The sequence below is a fragment of the Lupinus angustifolius genome, chromosome LG13 (genome assembly GCF_001865875.1).
Source record: "Lupinus angustifolius cultivar Tanjil chromosome LG13, LupAngTanjil_v1.0, whole genome shotgun sequence".
In the NCBI taxonomy this organism is placed as follows: Eukaryota; Viridiplantae; Streptophyta; class Magnoliopsida; order Fabales; family Fabaceae; genus Lupinus; species Lupinus angustifolius.
Window position 1 is genome coordinate 586,660 of NC_032021.1, and position 19,578 is coordinate 606,237.

Here is a 19,578-nt window from a genome sequence, read left to right on the forward strand (position 1 = left end):
ATTGTAGACTTATTAAGTTCATGAGGAACCATAAGCTATGTTTCGCCAAACAAAAGATAACATGGACAACAGAATAAGTAAAAATGATTCATTGAACAGTCTTTTATGTAAACAAGTAAAATTACAACAAAGATTTTGCCAAGTGAACTAAAACAAACCAAACCAAAAGTTTGGACATCCTAAAACAGAAACATTAAACTAAACCACAAGATTATTTAGTGTGCCACATTCCAACATCACTACTAGTTTTCATACAATCTCTTTTCTAAAATTATTCATCCATCATTCTGTGCTTTTCAGTATTTGTCATCAAGTTCTCTGACAGTGTCTGCAGTGCAGTTCTTTTCTTCTCCACTTCCTGCACAGGTTCACAGTAAACAATGTAAAATGAAGTTTAGTTAAGAATTCTCAAAGAGATTGACAGTAAATTGAAGTGAATAGAGAGTTAAGGAAATGCAGACTCACATTTACAACATTTATAGTCTTGCTCTTGCAGTTTGGTTTGCCATTTAGTGTTAAATTCTTCAGCATCTTTTTCAGCTCCCTCACACTCTTCTTGTCTAATTCAGCAGTGCTCAGGTTTTCCTTCATCATATTAGCATTGGGCATATTCTCCTCAGTATTGATCATTTTTGGAACTGTTTGAATTTCATTTGTAAATTCATTCGTTTCTGACCGAGGAGGGAAAAGGGTCTCTCCCTTCAATTGGTCAGCCATAACTGATTGAATTTGAATGTCACTAATCTTCTGCTCTTTTGTGGGACCAACTGACACAGTCTCTGCTAAAACACTAGACTCCTGTTTGGTGGTGGCAATTTCTTCAGATACTTCAGCTTGTGCCTGAAAGTCCAATCTCTCAGAATTGTCTCTCAGTTTTTCTGCTTCTGGATTTTCCTCAGATTCATGGGCTAATGCATGTTCCTCAGATTCTTTGGCTAGTGCATGTTCCTCAGATTCCTCAGCTGCTGCTTTGAAGTCCACTTTCTCAGAATTATCTCTCAGTTTTTCTGCTTCTGGATTTTCCTCAGATTCATGGGCTAATGCATGTTCCTCAGATTCTTTGGCTAGTGCATGTTCCTCAGATTCTTCAGCTTGTGCTTTGAGGTCCAACTTTTCCAAATTATCCTTCAGTTCTTCTGCTAGTGAATATTTCTCAGATTCTACAGCTTGTGCTTTGAAGTCCAATTTCTCATAGTCATCTTTCAGCTCCCTAGCCTCAGGTATACCTGCATTCAGCAGTGAAGATTCAAGAGTGGCCTTTTCAGCATCAATTATGCTTCTTGTATCTCCATAAGAATCAGAGCAGAACTCAATATCAGCCGTTGAATTCTTAAAAGTTGCATCCATTTCTGCAGCTAGAATAGCAGAAGATGCACCACAATCATCAAAAGTATGTTCCTCAGAGTCTTGAAGTTGAGCTTTAACTTCAATATTAGCAGCATTAACCTTCAGGTCTTCTGCTTCGTGGACAACTACATCGACCAATGAAGACCCGAGGGTGAAATTTTCAGCATCCATCTTGTCTGCTCCCAAGGATTCAGAACAGAAGTCCATAACCATCATTGGGTTCTCAGAAGTTGTATCCATTTCTGAATCTAGAGTAGCATATGATGCGACGGGAATATCAAAAGCTGCTTCAGCTTCTAATTTCTCACGATTATCCATCAGGTATTCTGCTTCATGAACAGCTACATCCACCAGTGAAGACTCAAAAAAGACATTTTCTGCATCCATGCTGCATTTGTCTGCAGAAGATTCAGTGGAAACCTCAAGAGCAGCTAAAGCTGCGCCAGTAACACCAGAGAAATCATCTATTTTATCAACATCTGCCATGGATTCTTCCAAGTACTCTGGTTTGGCTTCCAGATCTTCTTCTAGGTGCTCAAGAACCTCTTCAAGAATTGCCAAGTCCTTCTCATCTGCTGCTTTCTCATCAGCATCAAATATATGTTCAAAGCTTTGAAGGTATTTGCCATCTGATGTTTCATTGTTCTTATCTTTGTTATCATCATACTCATTGCCGCCTTGATTATCAGTATCAGTATTGCACTCAACTAGTTCTTTTAGGTTCACTGAATCATTGCTTTCTGATGACATAGGAATCGAGCCAGCAGCATATTGGTCAGCTTCATTGGATACCTCAACAGACAAAGCATCATCATCTTGTTCAGCAAATGGCATATTAGCATCTTTGGCTGCCTCAACAGACAAGGCATCTTGTATGGTTCCAATTTCGAGTTCAGATGAGTCCTCAGATCCTGCAAATAGACCACATCAAACTCAGATAACTCCAAACAAAACATGATAAATAAGCAAAATCATTGTACAATAACTAATCAAATGAAGTAACAATTGCTAGAAGAGTACAAGACAAAAAACAAACCTGATGCATCCTCTTTTGCATCAGCCTGCAACCCTATACCCACATCATTATCTGTCCCAGAAACTAATTGAACTTCTTCCAATTCAGTGTAGTTTTCCAGAGAGGAAACCTCCAGTTCACCAGTTTTTCCTGCATCATTCACTGTTGCACTATAGTTTATTAGAAACAATTAACACAAATAAACACTCACACAACAACAATAACCAAGCATTTTCCCATTAAATTTAACTGGTTGTATCATGTATGTATCAAACAACGTAAAAGTATCCTATGGTACATCAAGTCTATAGACAAACCATTGAGGTATAAATATAACACTTTACACAATGCTAAAAAAGGGGCTAGATCCAACATACCCTCTTCTGTCTCAGCTGAGTCATGAGTTTGGTCAGAGACACTATCCATTTCTTGTTTAAGGTTGTTACACGCCATGTCTTGAGTGTCCGTTAAGGTCATGTTAGACATGTTCTTCTCCAGCAACCTCATCGATCTCCGTGTGTTATAAGTAGTACCAACAGGCACAGTCTGGCCAGTAGCCCTACTCCTACTTCTTGAAATAGCAGCAGGAGTTTTAGCCACATCTTTTAGTTGAACCCCATCATCATCGTCATCATCATCAACAATAACAACATCAACTTCCTTCTTTCTGTGATTAGAAACTGGAAGGGCCTTTCTTCTCCTATTACATGTCGGCGGCACCGGAACAGGAGTATCTGGGAGGACAATCACATTATCATGCTCAGCTTCAACATTTTTGGCTCTACTCCCACGCCGAACCCGACTATTAACATTAGTGCTTTCTCGTTTCATTTGTGATACAGTGTGACGAATATCCGGGGCTCCACCATTAACTTCTGTTGGATTCAAAAATTCATCCAATCCCTCAACCTGTAACATTTCAAACAAGTATTCAGCACACAAAAATGCCATTTTTAATTTCCCATCTTCACAATTTCAAACAAGGGTATCTGAATCACAAGAAGCTTATTACATGACATAAATATATAACTTTTTTATCTGAATCAAAAGTAGATCATCTCAATTTCACTAAAACTATATGAATTTAGAAGAAAAAAACTAAAGAGGGTCGAAAATGAAAATTGCAAAACCCTAAAAGAAGAAAAAAGCGGTTACATGGGGAAGAGAAGTGAGAGCATCAGCCATGGCAAGATTGGTGATATTAGCAGGAATTTTGTTCTTCTTGCAGAGACTCTGAAGCTGCTTCCTCGAAAGGGTGTGGAAATCCATGATGATCAAAACAAGGTGTTTTGGGTTCAGATGAATCAAGAGAGAGAGAGAGAGAGAAATGGTAATAGTGAATAGAGAGAGAAGAGGTTTAAATATCTATACAGAATGAGAATGTGACCGTTAGAGCCTGAATTTGAATTTTGAATATGTGGATTTGGATTTTCAGGTGAGAGAAACTTTCACACACATCATCTAACATGTTACATTTAAACATTTAGATATAAGCATTTTTTTGTGCTGTCATTTAATACTAAATTTTAATTAAAATTAAAATAATAATTTGGTGTCACCCTATGTGTTTTGAGTTGTAATTGGTTGGAAAAAATATATTTAAATTAAAAATTTAATTATTAATTATTTTTCTGTTCAATCACGATTTATAGTACATATAGTAGTACAGTGTTGTGTGACAGAAAATATGGTCATATGAATAATTATTCTCCACATAAGTCTTTCTCTTTTTAGGAAATGGGTTAAGTTATTTCTATTAATTGTACTCTATCTTTGGTAAATTTGCAATGATTACCATATATACAAATGTGCGATCAATAATTCCTATAGCCTTTCATAAAATAATATATATATATATATATATATATATATAAAAAAAAAGAGATATTCATTTACATTAAATTATAAAGTTTAAAATTTATGTATTGTTAATCTAAATTTTTTTATACCATCAATACTCAATATATTATTATTTTAGAGTCAATGATAATTAACGTATAAATGATAAATGATTTGCTGACAGTGTAAAAATATTTATATTGTCAATCTACCCATATTAAATCCTAAATTATATTACTTCAACTCTTATATCATGAGTAATTTTTTATATCATACAAAGGAGAGAATAAAGTATATCCTGAAAATAAATTATTTTTTCCAGCCACTATGTGTGTTCTATGTTTTTGTTTTTAATTTTTTTTGTTGAGAAAATGACCAAATAAAACATACGTTTAGTGGTCGAATGATATAACTTATATACTAATATGATAAAATATTTCATTCTCTAAATTTAATCAAATCAATTTTTGTTGTTTTGAAAGCTTTTATTCAATAAATCTCATATATCAAAATTGGCCAAAATCCAATATTATTAAATGGGATATAGTTATTAATCAACAAATGGATCAACCTAAATTATATTTTATGAAAAAAGTTGAAAGATTGACAAAAAATAATAACATGGAACTACTTATAAACTTATAATTGAATAAACTTTTTTTGGATCACTTCAATTTGATTTATTTTAGAGTCTAGCTTATTGAATAGGATATTAATCCACCCATATGAATTAGTCATAATTGTCATTGACAATTAATACTCACTACTAACAATCATAGTGAATTGATAAAGTGAACTCTCATCATTAATTTAGAGATAGGTTGCACCCATTAAAAGGAACAAACTCATTAATCCTTTCATGTAGCATATTTGATTTGCATTTGGGTAAGGTCAAACAAGTTCAACAATTAAGCATTAGAGGCAAATCTCGAATACATAATCATTAATTTTGTAGACCTACATTAATTAAAATCATTATATTTAATATCACATTTTCTATTGTACTAAATATATAATTTGTATCAATATTCAACAAAAAATTAATAAATCACTCATATGTTAAAATATATATAACTGATTCCTTCTCTAAAGTTGAAGATTTATCTTATTATATATGATACATATAAGTTGGGTTAAGAAGACACCAACATACATTATATTATAAATTATTCTGATTTTTTTTTGGTACTACCTTTTCACCTTTTGGGTAAGGAATTATTTCCTTATGAGATGTGTGGTTTTTCAACAAGTGTCGTTTACAAAAATCGAATATTTAATTTTTTTATCATCTTAAGGATTTAACGAGACCTTATACCACTAGATCACTGCATACATATAAGTTTTCTCTTGATCCTAATATTCGTGTACATTTGCAAAAATTGAGACAAATATTTGAGAGGTATTTAAGTTAATTTAGAATGTCAATAACGTATTGGTTAAGTAACAAAACACATAAAAATATTTTTAAATTAGACCCCTTCATACATGTTGTATTCACACAAGTGAAAAATAAATTTAAATAAAATAAAAAATAAGTTTCTGGTAGATTGAAAAACAGGAAAAAGAAGTTGAAAGATTTACTATCTTAAACTACATTATATAAATCATATTTAAACCACTAAAAACATATTATATAAATTAAAAAAATTAAATATTAATTATTTTTCTTTTTTTTATCATTAATTTATGACATAATTTAAGATATAGTTTGAGGCCTAGATAAAGAAATGTGCTTCACCCAATATATGAACTAAGTTTATTGCAAAAATTTGTGTGATTATTATTGGACTAAGCGCAGCCACACGCATTAGTTTAGGTGAGAGGCACGTGACAACACAATAACAAACAAAATTGGATTCGCCATTCTCACTACTATTTCTACTTCCTTTTTCACTTTCCCATTTCTTACTAACCCTTTTTCTCTTTCTCTTTCTCTTTCTCTTTGTTTCAACTCATGACGACGTCGTTTGGAGCCTCTGTTTCCTTCCTCAATGACCCTAAGCTTCAGATTCCCACTTTTCATGGCTTCAAGTCTGCGTCTGCGTCTACATCTCTCACTCTCACGCGCAATGTCTTTTCACTCCCTTCACCCACGCGCTCCCTCTCCCTCATACGCGCCGTCTCCACTGTAACCTTCTCTTTTCTCTCTCTATGCATCTTTTTCTTTCCTTCACTTTTTTTCATATTTGCTTTACTTATGTTGTATATGCAAACTCAGGAGTTGTGGGTCAAGTTCAAAAATGTTTTTTTTTAAACTTCCAGAGTATAAACCCTTGAAATTTCGCTCTTTTATTTGATTTTTAATTTATTTTTTTGTTTGGAGGTTTCTGTCTCCATATATTCCTCTGTTGGAATCTACATTAGCATTTTTACATGAGATTATTGTTATGCTGTGTGATATGTTTGATACCGGAAAATCATTTTATTTTGGACCCATTTTGCTTGAACTTTAATTACTATGTAAGCAAAGTTGTATCATGAACACATTTAGTTACTCTAATTTTTCCCGATATAATATTGCAGCCATTTTAATGCATATACCAAATTTCAGTATGGTTGTACAACTAATTTTGTCAAATGTCTCTAATTCAATTAGTTAGCTACAATCTCAAAACTTTCAACTAGTTTTACCATAACAATCACTCTTAAACTAAAATGTCATTCAAACTCGTGAAATTAATTATATGCTGATAGCTAGGCTTTGGAATGTGGAATGAGAATCCCGTTGTGGTATGGTTCTGTGCCTGTTTTGAAGCTATTGTGTTTGTAATTTCTTTGTAGCCTGCAAAGCCTCAAACTGCCACTGAGAAGCGCAGCAAAGTCGAAATATTCAAAGAACAAAGTAATTTCATTAGGTATCCTCTTAATGAGGAGTTGTTGACGGATGCCCCGAATATAAATGAACCTGCTACACAATTGATCAAGTTTCATGGTAGCTATCAACAGTACAATAGAGATGAGCGTGGTTCAAGAACCTACTCGTTTATGCTACGTACAAAGAATCCTTGCGGGAGGGTTCCAAACCGACTTTACTTGACCATGGATGATCTTGCCGACCAGTTTGGAATTGGAACACTTCGTTTGACTACCAGACAAACATTTCAACTTCATGGTGTCCCCAAGAAGGACCTGAAGACAGTAATGAGTACCATTATTCAGAATATGGGCTCGACACTTGGTGCATGTGGCGATCTAAATAGAAATGTACTTGCTCCTGCTGCTCCGTTTGTGAGAAAAGATTACCTCTTTGCTCAACAAACTGCGGATAACATCGCTGCACTGCTGACTCCTCAGTCTGGTTTCTACTATGATATCTGGGTAGATGGGGAAAGGGTTTTGTCAGCAGAGCCTCCTGAAGTAGTACAGGCACGAAATGACAATTCTCATGGTACAAATTTTACAGATTCACCTGAGCCCATCTATGGAACTCAGTTCTTGCCAAGGAAGTTCAAAATTGCAGTTACCGTGCCAACTGACAACTCAGTGGATCTTCTCACAAATGATATTGGCGTTGTCGTCGTTACTGATGAAGCTGGGGAGCCTCAAGGGTTCAACATATATGTAAGATGGATTTAAAGAACAGTGAAATGAATTTTTTCCTCTCATTATTTTGACTGTCTTATCTTAATTTTTTTTGCAGGTTGGTGGTGGAATGGGAAGAACACATAGGTTGGAGACCACTTTTCCCCGTTTGGCTGAACCATTGGGTTATGTACCGAAAGAGGATATTTTGTATGCAGTGAAAGCAATTGTTGTTACACAAAGGGAAAATGGGAGAAGAGATGACCGTAAGTATAGTAGAATGAAATATTTGATCAGCTCTTGGGGAATAGAGAAGTTCAGAAGTGTAGTAGAGCAATATTATGGCAAGAAATTTGAACCTTTTCGTGAATTGCCAGAGTGGGAATTTAAAAGTCATCTTGGGTGGCATCAACAGGTTGGTTCTCTAAATGAATGAATAATATTGATGTCGTTATGTCTACTTGTACGTATACTTCATATCATTGTTTGCAAATGGGCATGGTGATGCACACCATACACAATGATATGGATTTTCACATGATTAGGAAGTTGGTAGGTAGGATTTTGGCTTGGATTTTTACATGTTTAATGACTATTGTTGATCCAATAACTGATATGATAACAATGAATCTTTGCTCTCTTACACATGCCATCTTACTTGGAAAAGGTACTGTTATGTCAATTCTTTTTCCTTGAAAGAGCATGTTAGGCATGGCATTGAAAACTTACTAAATATCTGACAAATTAGTTAAATGAAGGTTACAGTTAATTTTAATGCATTGCTGCTTTGTAGAATTTACTTGCATCATATTACTACACAGATATACATATGAATTCATGCTGACTATTTGATAGAACTGCGGCCACTCTCTCTTTATGTGGTTTAGCAATCTGTATTTGGCCTATTCTTTGGTGATACATCATTGTTTAAAATATAGTTGCATACCTTTATGTTGTATGAGCTCATTTGCTGGTTTCATATTCCAGGGCGATGGCAGTTTATTTTGTGGGCTTCATGTTGATAGTGGTCGTATTGGTGGAAAAATGAAAAAGACGTTGAGGGAGGTTATTGAGAAGTATAATTTGAATGTTCGGATCACTCCAAATCAGAACATCATCTTGACTGACATCCGTGCTTCATGGAAGCGTCCCATCACAACTGCTCTTGCTCAAGCTGGTCTATTGGTGTGATATTTACAGATTATACCCTAGTTGCTTTATGTATTGATGTATATTTGTTAACAAAGTATTTTGCTTACCTAATTCACTTGTCCCTGTTAGTGGACATTGCTTGATAAGTGATAACTATACACTGTGAGTTTCATTTTAAGGTCATAATTTAGTAGTTTTGTTGTGTTGATTTTAGAAGCACTTAAGTTATTAGAGAACCCCTTCATTTTAGACTGTATCATTGTTACATTGGAATAACAATTTGTAACTTTGGGGTGTTATAGATCTGATTAGCTGCTGTTTTTCTGATGGACCTACTTTATTGTGGGTGAGAGTGTGAGACTAGGAACGTTTTTAAAATATTTTTTCATCCACTTTTGATTGATGCTTGACATGTATAATGAATTAATGATTAAAATGCTCACCTTGTACTCTTAGTATTATGATTGCTTGACATAACTCGATGTTAGTTTTCTCCTCTTTGTTTCTCTTTGTCACTTTATAGATTTTTTCATTATAAGCCTTGATAATTTGTTTTGATGTCAACAGCAACCTAGATTTGTCGATCCCCTCAATATAACAGCAATGGCCTGCCCTGCATTCCCCCTATGTCCACTGGCAATAACTGAAGCTGAGCGCGGGATACCAGACATTCTTAAGAGGATTCGTGCTGTCTTTGAGAAGGTATTGCTGTAGATAGCAGTCAAGATATGATCACCATGTTGTTTTGATGGAGATCACTGACCGGGATTTATTATTCTGTCTGTGTGGTTCAGGTTGGTCTGAAGTATAACGAGTCTGTGGTTGTAAGGATCACTGGCTGCCCTAATGGTTGTGCTAGACCATACATGGCTGAACTTGGACTGGTTGGTGATGGTCCGAATAGCTACCAGGTATATCAATTAGTTAACTGAACCCATGTACGGCTTGTAGAAATTACCAAAAGCTTATCATGTTCACTTTCTTTTTGTTCTGATACAGATTTGGCTTGGAGGTAATAAGAATCAAACTTCATTAGCTCAAACTTTCTTGGACAAGGTGAAGATTCTAGACCTTGAAAAGGTTTTGGAGCCATTGTTTTATCACTGGAAGCAAAAGCGTCACTCTAAAGAATCATTTGGTGACTTCACAACCCGCATTGTGAGTTTTGACTTAATTCTTTTTATCTGCATCTCTGAGCCGTTTTCAATCTTTAGAATGATTATTATGGTTGTTTAAGGAATAGGTAAGGCTTGGCCAAAATGACACCATTTTCTGTTTCTAGGGATTTGAGAAGCTTAAGGAATATATCGAGAAATGGGATGGTCCTGTAGCTCCAGCACGTCACAACCTCAGGCTCTTTGCTGACAAAGACACATATGAAGCAGTCGAAAAATTAGCAAAGCTTCAAAACAAGAGTGCTCATCAGTTGGCAATGGACGTTATCCGCAATTTTGTCGCCGCCAACCAAAACGGAAAAAGTGAATGACTTCATTGTCTCGGACAAGGAAGATGTTGATTGGAATGGTGGATAAGCAACTGACTGGTACACTGTTGTTTCTATGCAGTTAAGTGTGTGGATTTTGGGTGTTAGACAATTTTTTCCTCCTAGTTTGTACTGTTAGGTTGATTTTCAGTTTTGATGTTGCTCCAATAAAGTGTTTCAATCTGGATTTGTTGTTTTTGATAATACGGTTAATGGTTAATTATTCAGAGTTGATTAACTACGAATTATGCCATATGCTCCTTTGTTGAAAAATTTCTACATATTCTCATCACCTTTTCTTTCGTCAACTCCACCTAGTAGGATAAAGGCTTGGTTATTTCTTTTGCCCGGAAAGCGATATTTATGGTCATGGAAAACCACTTGAGAACATATCATATGCAAATTACACTTGTACAATAAACAAATAAAATTTGAAACGTATTGGAAATTGAAGTTTGTTAATGAATTTGGCAATTGGCATCTTACAATTATAATACTAGTATAATTATGTAACGGTAACATCATCAAACTCTTCAAAAGGCAACTATTATTAACTAATAAATTAGACATATAATCCTGCTTCTTCCTTTCAACTATGCTTTCACATCAATGACAACAAGCATGATATTCAAATTTAGTATCTATATGTTGTTGGTTTGTGTTTAGTGTCTTTTGAAAGTGTCAATCAATCAATCCATCACAATGGAGACGAGAAGCCCAAGAGAATCCCACTCACTGTTGTGTGTGACAAAGATAAACAAGACAAAACATATATTATTTTTTTGTTTCTCGCACTAAAGACAATCATGTCCGAGTTGGGAACATCCACAGGTACGTGGGGCTAACTCTCCTAGCGAATATTTTTTCCATTCACAAGACTCGAATCTGAAACCTTGTTTAAGAGAAATCAAACATATACTATTTGAACCAACGTCCATTAATAAATAAAACAGATATTATGATAATATTATTTATTCAATTCTTGTGGTTGTATTTCATTTAACTTTATGTATATTAAAAATAGCACTTACATATTAGTCATGTCACTCACTCCATAGATAATAATATGTGCGCGCATTATGCTTAAAAATGCACTACAATAATTCAAAATGTTAGTTGAGTCACATTCAAATTTTGCTTTCTTTAATTCAGATTATGCTGCTTCTCTAACTATTTATATGTAAGTTAATAAATGTGTTAAATATTTTATTTTTATCTCGAATTCTTTATGAGGTGGATTCTGCAACTTCGTTAATAAACACTACGCTCAATAAAGCACGTTACGTTATTTAATAGATATAGTGTGATAGTTGATAGTTGAAAAATAGAGGTAAAGAGAAAGAATCCAAATGATGCTTCACCTTAAACGGCACATAGCATTTATGTTTATGGTATCATTTAATGATTGATTAGAATAATGTAATCTATAGTGTAAAAATTTATATACAATATTAATTAATATTATATCTTTAAAGAGTTAATAATGATTATAAATAAATGACGAATGATAAACTAATAATATACAAAACTTTTACACTATCGGTATATACATATTTTCTCATTTTATAAACAGACTGACAAACACCTCATTATGCGTGACTCCCTTCAAAACATGCGCTGACAATTTTCCATAAATTCAAACTTCACAAATTTTCCTTCAAATAAAAAATAATGGAGTACTGGTACTTTATAAGCCACATATATATTGTCAGTGAAAAATATTTAATCCTACATAATAGTTAAAAATTCATGACGAGTTTATAAGTAATACATGTTCTTTTTCTATGGAGGAAAATTCATAAATTATGATCATATTAAAAATGCTCAAAATGCAACAAGCAAGTGCAAATTCATCTGTTAGTAATTTGTACTACCAGAAAAGAAGAAAAATCAATCCAAAATTTGCACTTTATTGTGAATACATGCAAGAAAATTGTAAAGTGAATTAAATTTAATGTTTAGGAGGTCAGTTACATATTGAGGAATAATTATGGCAAGAGAGAAAATATGGATTAAGAATGAGAAATCATTCTTAACCAACAAAATGTCCGTTAAAGTTTCATTAGATTCCTAAGATGACCAATATATTAATGGTTTGATTCATGTAACTGATAAAACATTAGCAGTACCTACATAACACATACCATAAGTAGCAGTAAATTAACATATATGTTGTGGTAGAACACATACAGTAGCTGCATAACACCTTTCATTTCAAATCTCCATAGTTCCACTTCACGAGGTTGCACGCTTCTCCCTCTATTACTCTCTCTCTCACTATATATATATATATATATGTATATATATATATCTTCCTTGTTTTGATTTGATATATATTTGTTGACATAGTATGATATATCATTAGAATCATGTCCACCCCATATTCATATTCATCATCATCAACAAGAATAACAAGAAGACCCAAATGGCACTACCCTCCTCCTCCGACACCCCGTTTCCTCCACTTCACCACCACCACCACCACCAACAACCCCCCTTCTCCCAGGGCTGACACCAACCTTATCAACAACAACTTGGAACAACCATTGTTTCATCATCAACAACAAGGTGCAGCATGTCATCATCCTCCTCCGATAGTGGTGTTGGACCACCACCACCACCACCATGATCAGAGGAGGAGGGAGAGAGTTGAAAGTGGTGGAATGTTGGATGAAGAAAAGTGGAAGTTTGAAGGTGAAATGTTAAGAGCAGAGTGTAACTTGTTGAGGATGGAGAAAGAGATTGCTGTTAACAAGTTAAACAAGACTCGTTCTATCATCAACACTACTCTAACTTCTACTCTCAAAACCCTTCTCTCTGTTAGTCTCATTCTTCTTCTCTATTACTTTCTCACTCATCTATCATTTTATCACTATTTTCTTTACATGGAATGCAGGCAAGAATAAACATTTGTAATGGAATCAATATTGGTATGGTTTTGGATCAACAGATTCATCACTTGACACAGAAACTTCACAAATTTCAAAACAGATCGAGAGATAAGGATTCACAAGTTTCTGTTCTTCAGAGAAGACTGAAGAAGGAGTTTCAAGAAATGGCTAAAATAAGCTTGAAAGTGGAAAGAAGCAATGCATTTGATGATAATATTGTTGCAAATGGAAAACTAAACGTAAGTTCATTACCTTCTTAATTTATCTTTCAAGCTTTTACAAGTTCTTATGCTTTTTACAAGTTCTTATCCATTTTATTGTCAACATAATCATGTAAACAGAAACCATGGTGTTTCTGTCCTCTGAAGTGCACCCCATAAAGGCACATTTCATTACGTAATTAAGAAAAACTTAGATATCAATGCTTTGTTGATTATTAGAACATGATTTATGATAGAGCATTTGGGATCGTTCGGTTCATATAGCCGACCCACCTAGTGAGATAAAAGCTTGGTTGTTGTTGTTTTTGTTGCCTTTTTCATTATTTTGGTGTTTGTTTATCATGTATTCTATTATCTTTACAGGTAGAAATTCTGAGAAGGAAAATGGAGGGATTGTCAAAGGGGATGTTATTACAGAAAATGGAGGAAGAGTATAATTCACTGCTGTCTACTGCTACTAGCTCTGTTACGGGTTCCGCTTCTTCCTCCAAGAGAATTGAATTTCAAGATACATCTTCCTCCATACCAGTACCACCACATCAGGCATGTCCTTGATTTCTATACTCATCTATAGTTTATATTAGGCTATAGGAATTAAGCCAGAACCATCGATTATAAAATGTTTTATTAATATAACCAACGTTCTTTGTTGGCTCCGGCGAAGCTACACCATATCCAATGTAACCTGACTTGGAAATCCTACCATCAATATGAAAATTTGGATGTGAAATTGCATTATTGACAACCTTTTTCATGTCATACACAATTTTCTTCACTAACAGAATTAAGAGAGAATTCTGAGTGCTAACAAAAATCGAGTTTGACTAATCCTGCAGGAAAAAGTGACTCGGGAAGGAAACTTGTGCTCAGGACATTGCAAAACTATTATACGAAGAATTGTAGAGCAAGTTAGAGTTGAAACTGAGCAATGGTCCCAAATGCAGGAAATGCTAGGCCGGGTGAGAGAAGAGATGGAGGAATTGCAGTCTTCTCGAGATATTTGGAAAGATCGGGCCATGCAATCTGAATTTCAAACCCAGCCTCTGCACAATGCTGTAAGACTCAATTCAATGTTTCCAGTTTTCTATATTTCACTTTTCTCAGTATTCCTTGACAATCTTGTTTTTTAGGCAATACATGTAAGATTGATGTAGGCCTTTCAAAAACAAGCCGTTCTCTTTGGTTCCTTTGGCTCACTAACATGGTTAAGATGCTTTATTCACGTGTTCCTGCGAGCTAAATTTCTGTACCTGACTTAGCAGCTACGTGCCAGATAGGATAGTTATACATGCAGTTGTCCATATTTAAGATGTATTCCATGCTGATGGCATTTTTAGTGGATCACTTTGGTACTGTGTAAGAATATCATGTAACAGAAACGAAAAACGTTCAAAATGAGTTTTTTGAAGATAAATCGCAAGGCTTGACAGACTATTTGGTGGTGCTAAAAAAGGTCCAAGGCATGAGTCATAAGTGGTAGTTTGTAAAACCAAGGAGTGAAAAGTGTGAATATGTAAATCGGTTTATTTATGGACATACATGTTTTTGTTTTCTCCAATAGTGTTCAAATAATTCTTGAACGTGAGATTAGAAGAATTATTGACTGGTAATCTCTGTGGTGCTTGGGTAAATCCTAGAAGAAATTTTCCATAACCATGCAACAATGCAGCAAATGGTGGGGGTAAATGATGTGTCTAGTGTCGTAAAAACACATTTCAAGCACACTTTATCCCACACTATCTTCTTCTCTAATCCCTATTTTGATTAACAATAAGTCTTATGTCCTGCTATTGATCTTTTTTTTTCCACAGGTTCAAGAGTGGAGGCAAAGAGCTGTTGCATCCGAAAGTAAAACGAATGAGCTTGAAGAGAAAATCTCCTTGCTAAATGGTGAACTTGAAAGTTTGAGGAAGGAAAAAAATGCAGTACATGGGACTAAATGTTCGCCAACTCCTCCCTTGGATACACAGAATGTTTCGGAGAAACGAGTAGTGGTATGTAACTCAAAGGAAAATAGAAAGCATAATGAGGTTCTAAGGAATGGAGAAAGCAGATCACATGCTGCTGCAAGAGGTGGATTCCAAGCCACCAAACGATCACCATTGCAAGATATCGGGAACAACTCATCATTGTCGATGAGGCAGAATGGCAAAGTAGTTTCCCCTTTGCATTGCCATCTTTCTTCAAATGTTGAGAAAACTCGCTAATTCACCACTGGGATTGTTGGCTGATAGGTTCTAACAAAAATATACATCTAAAAATTGGAGAGAAGGTGCATAATGCCAATGGATTAGTGTTTGGATATTAGACTTGTGGCTTGAGATTTGTCATGTAATATGTACTATGTTATATGTTAATATGAAATTATGCAGGAAAATTATTAGACCAGAAGAAAGTAGAGAAATATTAGATAGTTAAGGTGTTAATCATAAACAATGTGTCATACAGAGTCAAAGTGCTTAGCTTATTTACATAAAAAAAAGTAGCTCAATCCAAAATATCAGAATCCATCAAAAAGGTAATTACTTTGATTATGTATGATGTACTTTTTTATGATTTGATGACTGTGATCTCTCTTGTTTTGCATCAGATTAATCTCATATTAAGTAGGATATTACATACTAAGCCCAGAGAAATAAGGTCAACACTCTGAAAGGTGGAGATGCTGCATGATAAAAATCTTAAATTTTTGAAGCATAATATATTTGAAGCTTAAATTCTATGCAGCTAAGTTTTCTCTTCTCCACATGATATGGTTCTATTTGGAATAATAACTGGTATCAGTTATAATATTTACAACCCTGAGGTGAACATTGAATAATAGCAGGTAATGAATGCAAGTGTTGTGAAACCAACTACTTCTGTTTTATTATAATGAATTATTCTCAAACATGGAGTTTATAAAAACTGAAGTCACCTTCTAGAACTGTTTCAGTAGTTTCTTTTCTTTGAAGCTTTCCACAGTCTCCTGAATGGTCACATCAAATGGAATAAATTCAATTCCTAAGCCCTTTGCCTTTTCTTTGGAAACCTGATATGTTGGCATGAAAGGCTTATCATCTTCACACCTGATAACATTGTTGAGAAAGTGCTAATTATTCTTATCAAAATCTCAGAAAAGAGAGAGAGGAAAGTTGAACAAATAAAGGACTCATTTGTGTTTACAAAATTATCAAAGTTGTCATGCTTCAACTTATTTCAGTAAGACACCATTTAACAATTTTTGAATGAAAATTTTGTCAATAGTATAACTATTTAAACTCTCTTGATCTAAGTCTCATTTGGTTCACATGCCCTCATACATATACTAGATTTGATAGAACAAATACTAATCAAGAGGGAAACAAATATTGCATTTCATGTTTATTTTTTAGTTGAATTGACAGAAAGAATCACTGTTGTTACTCAATTAACCTGAATAGTAATTGCCAAAATGAATATGTTTATATTGTTGCAGTTCTTCTAGTTAATTTTCCTTATTATTACTTATATTTTTTTGCTGCATTCAAATATGCATGCTTGGAGTTCTAGAAATGATTGAACTTACTTCTCTGCAATTTGTAATGTCGGGTAAATATCGCGTAAAATCTTAACAACTTCAGAGAAGTGTGTCACTCTCTCAGCCAAAATATATCTTCCACTAGCTGAGCCAATCTCATATGCCTGAATATGAGCATCTGCAACATCTTTCACATTGATCCATGGATAACTTGCATTTGGAAATGTTTCTGAACCTGCATCAAACAAGTAGCAGAGTTTTTCTATAAGGCAACAATACAGTCCTTTAACATCAAAAAAAGGGACACCATATATCTCTTTGCTTTCATGATACATTTTTAAGTACATATATACAAAGATAAAGGGTAACACAGTGTCAAATATAGTGTTCAAAACTTATTGTTCATCTTACACTTAATCAGTATCACACTGAAATGCATTAAGACATATATGGTAATACTTATTGTTCCTTGCTCATGTTAAGTCAATGATGGCGAAAATATTCTAGCATCACTATAAGTGTGTAATCATTAAAATGCACACACTTTAAAAACCAAGTTTAACTGCAGATTGTAGTTATTATAATCCTTCTTTCTTATACTGTCCTCTTTTCCATATTTCTAGCTTCCCATTTCAAACCTCAACTCACTTGCGACCGAAGAGACATTTGTATTTGGATACATCTTGTAATCCAGACGCGGATAAAATAGATAACTGAATCTTTATAGAGCGCAAAAACTTTACGAGAAATAAAGTTACCATTTATAAGGTTGAAAATTAAAGCAGCACTTGCATTAAGCTCATGTTGCAAGAGAGGTCCTACTGTCATTGATGGGTTAATAGCAACCATGTCAATGTTGTTTTCCTTTAGATACTTCCTTGCAACATCTTCTGCCGAAGTCTTTCCAAATGCATACCAACTCTGAAATTAAATCCACTCAAATAGGAAGTGTCAAAAAAGTTAAAGATCATGTTAACATAGTATACATGACAAAATATTGGATTTTTGCATATTGGAACAAATACAGTAACATTATTTCTGAATAGCAATTGTCTAGTGAATAAAAGGTTGATGGTTTAATGTATGAAACTGTTCTCACATGATGTAATGGCAAGGCATATATATATGAAGTTTTCATGTTGATTTAGAAAACATGTTATTCAATAAACAACTTGGAACTAGCTAAACCAAAATTACATGTACCTGCAAGCTTATTTGAGTAAGTTTTACAGAGAATAGCACAAACCTTTAGTTCCCTACAGATATCTAGATTTGAAAACCATGTCTCATCAATGATTACATCGGGAGTTCGAGACCTTCCATTATGTAGAACAGCAGCCATAGAAGATGTTAAAATAACTCGCTTCACAGATGGCGATTTTACACAGGATTTAAGAACATTAAGAGTTCCCTTCACTGCTGGATCAATTAATTCAACCTGAAATAAGGAAACAGTACCGAAAAGTAAATGAACAGAAAAGTGATCTGTTTTGAATACACAAAAAAACTACTAATTTTTCCTCATTACTCCAAAACTTTACATGTGGTTCATCCATTCCAAACTTGCATACACCAAGTATACTCATTTCAAGATATGATATCCATAAATGTGTGATACTAAGTATCCAAATTTGATACATAAAATGAACCTGTGGATCTTGGACATTTGCAGCAGCAATAACAGGTGAAGCAGTATGAAAAACACCATGACATCCCTCAATAGCAGAGTCAAAGGAACCTTGTTCCAACAGATCTGCCTTAAAAAGGTGCAACCTTTCATTTGCACCATCAAGATTAACCAAATGCTCTATCTTTTTGAGATTGCCTGCACCAAATAAATCAAACACTTCATTAACTAATGGCACTAAAATCATCAATAACCATTTCATTATGATTACTCATACAACATAATCTACATGATCATTTATCAATAGGTGGAAGGACTAACTTGGGTCACGAACTGTGGCCCTAACAGTGTAACCACGTTGAAGAAGAAACTTGACAATCCATGAAGCTATATAACCAGAAGCACCTGTTACACACACCAACTTTCCTTCATAGATGCTCATCCTCTCTTTCTTTCTTTCTTTATCTTCTTTGCTTATAATAATATGTATCCTCCAAGTTTCGGACTGAGTTCAACTACTATCGAGTACTGGAGAGGATCTCGATTCTTTTGGACTATATAACTTTTAAATAGTATTACTATATAATAACCTTAGGAACTGCACTTCAAGTATGATAATAGCAGTGATGCAAACATGAATTGATAGAGTTGGACATATTTGTTTGAGTGTGTAGATTTAGATTGAATTATTAAAATTATGAAATGATTCAAAGACAAAGTTGACTTGGCTTTGTATAAATAAAGAATACGGAGGAATTAAATACTCTATTTTTCTTCTTTATTATTTTTTCTGTTTATCATGTTCATGCTTATCAACTACTGCATTCATGACAGGTTTTATATTGTTTTTTATATGAGAGGTTGGAATAGACCTCTTAAGTGGTAGAGAAAGATACTTCAAATTGAAGAAATCCAAACCATATACTAATTTTTAGTGTTTAAATTTTCATTTAAAGTAAGTAAAACGATAAACCGAATCAAA

The 19,578-nt window shown here is 34.1% G+C and overlaps 4 protein-coding genes across 5 annotated transcripts; 2 read left to right on the forward strand and 2 right to left on the reverse strand.

Annotated features, from left to right (window-relative positions):
- LOC109363485 (protein CROWDED NUCLEI 3-like) lies at positions 62 to 3,684 on the reverse strand. The gene is made up of 7 exons (XM_019609750.1): positions 3,518 to 3,684; positions 2,740 to 3,271; positions 2,384 to 2,524; positions 942 to 2,258; positions 651 to 887; positions 466 to 620; positions 62 to 358 (listed from the first exon to the last, which is right to left on the reverse strand). The coding sequence occupies exons 1-7, from the start codon at positions 3,629 to 3,631 to the stop codon at positions 272 to 274; spliced, it is 2,583 nt and encodes an 860-aa protein (XP_019465295.1). The 5' UTR covers positions 3,632 to 3,684; the 3' UTR covers positions 62 to 271.
- On the forward strand, positions 6,073 to 10,641 carry LOC109324996 (sulfite reductase [ferredoxin], chloroplastic). The gene is made up of 8 exons (XM_019557133.1): positions 6,073 to 6,329; positions 6,983 to 7,762; positions 7,842 to 8,138; positions 8,711 to 8,908; positions 9,443 to 9,577; positions 9,670 to 9,786; positions 9,875 to 10,033; positions 10,158 to 10,641. The coding sequence occupies exons 1-8, from the start codon at positions 6,156 to 6,158 to the stop codon at positions 10,359 to 10,361; spliced, it is 2,064 nt and encodes a 687-aa protein (XP_019412678.1). The 5' UTR covers positions 6,073 to 6,155; the 3' UTR covers positions 10,362 to 10,641.
- On the forward strand, positions 12,728 to 15,858 carry LOC109325003. The gene is made up of 5 exons (XM_019557144.1): positions 12,728 to 13,177; positions 13,255 to 13,488; positions 13,834 to 14,013; positions 14,307 to 14,525; positions 15,282 to 15,858. The coding sequence occupies exons 1-5, from the start codon at positions 12,728 to 12,730 to the stop codon at positions 15,675 to 15,677; spliced, it is 1,479 nt and encodes a 492-aa protein (XP_019412689.1). The 3' UTR covers positions 15,678 to 15,858.
- Positions 16,301 to 19,093, reverse strand: LOC109325002 (cinnamoyl-CoA reductase 1-like). 2 transcript variants are annotated; one of them, XM_019557142.1, is made up of 6 exons: positions 18,918 to 19,093; positions 18,619 to 18,794; positions 18,216 to 18,407; positions 17,728 to 17,890; positions 17,018 to 17,207; positions 16,301 to 16,538 (listed from the first exon to the last, which is right to left on the reverse strand). In XM_019557142.1, the coding sequence occupies exons 1-6, from the start codon at positions 19,036 to 19,038 to the stop codon at positions 16,391 to 16,393; spliced, it is 990 nt and encodes a 329-aa protein (XP_019412687.1). In that variant the 5' UTR covers positions 19,039 to 19,093; the 3' UTR covers positions 16,301 to 16,390. The 2 variants fall into 2 exon arrangements, with proteins under 2 accessions (XP_019412687.1, XP_019412688.1); XM_019557143.1 differs by having other exon boundaries at positions 17,018 to 17,204; positions 18,918 to 19,090.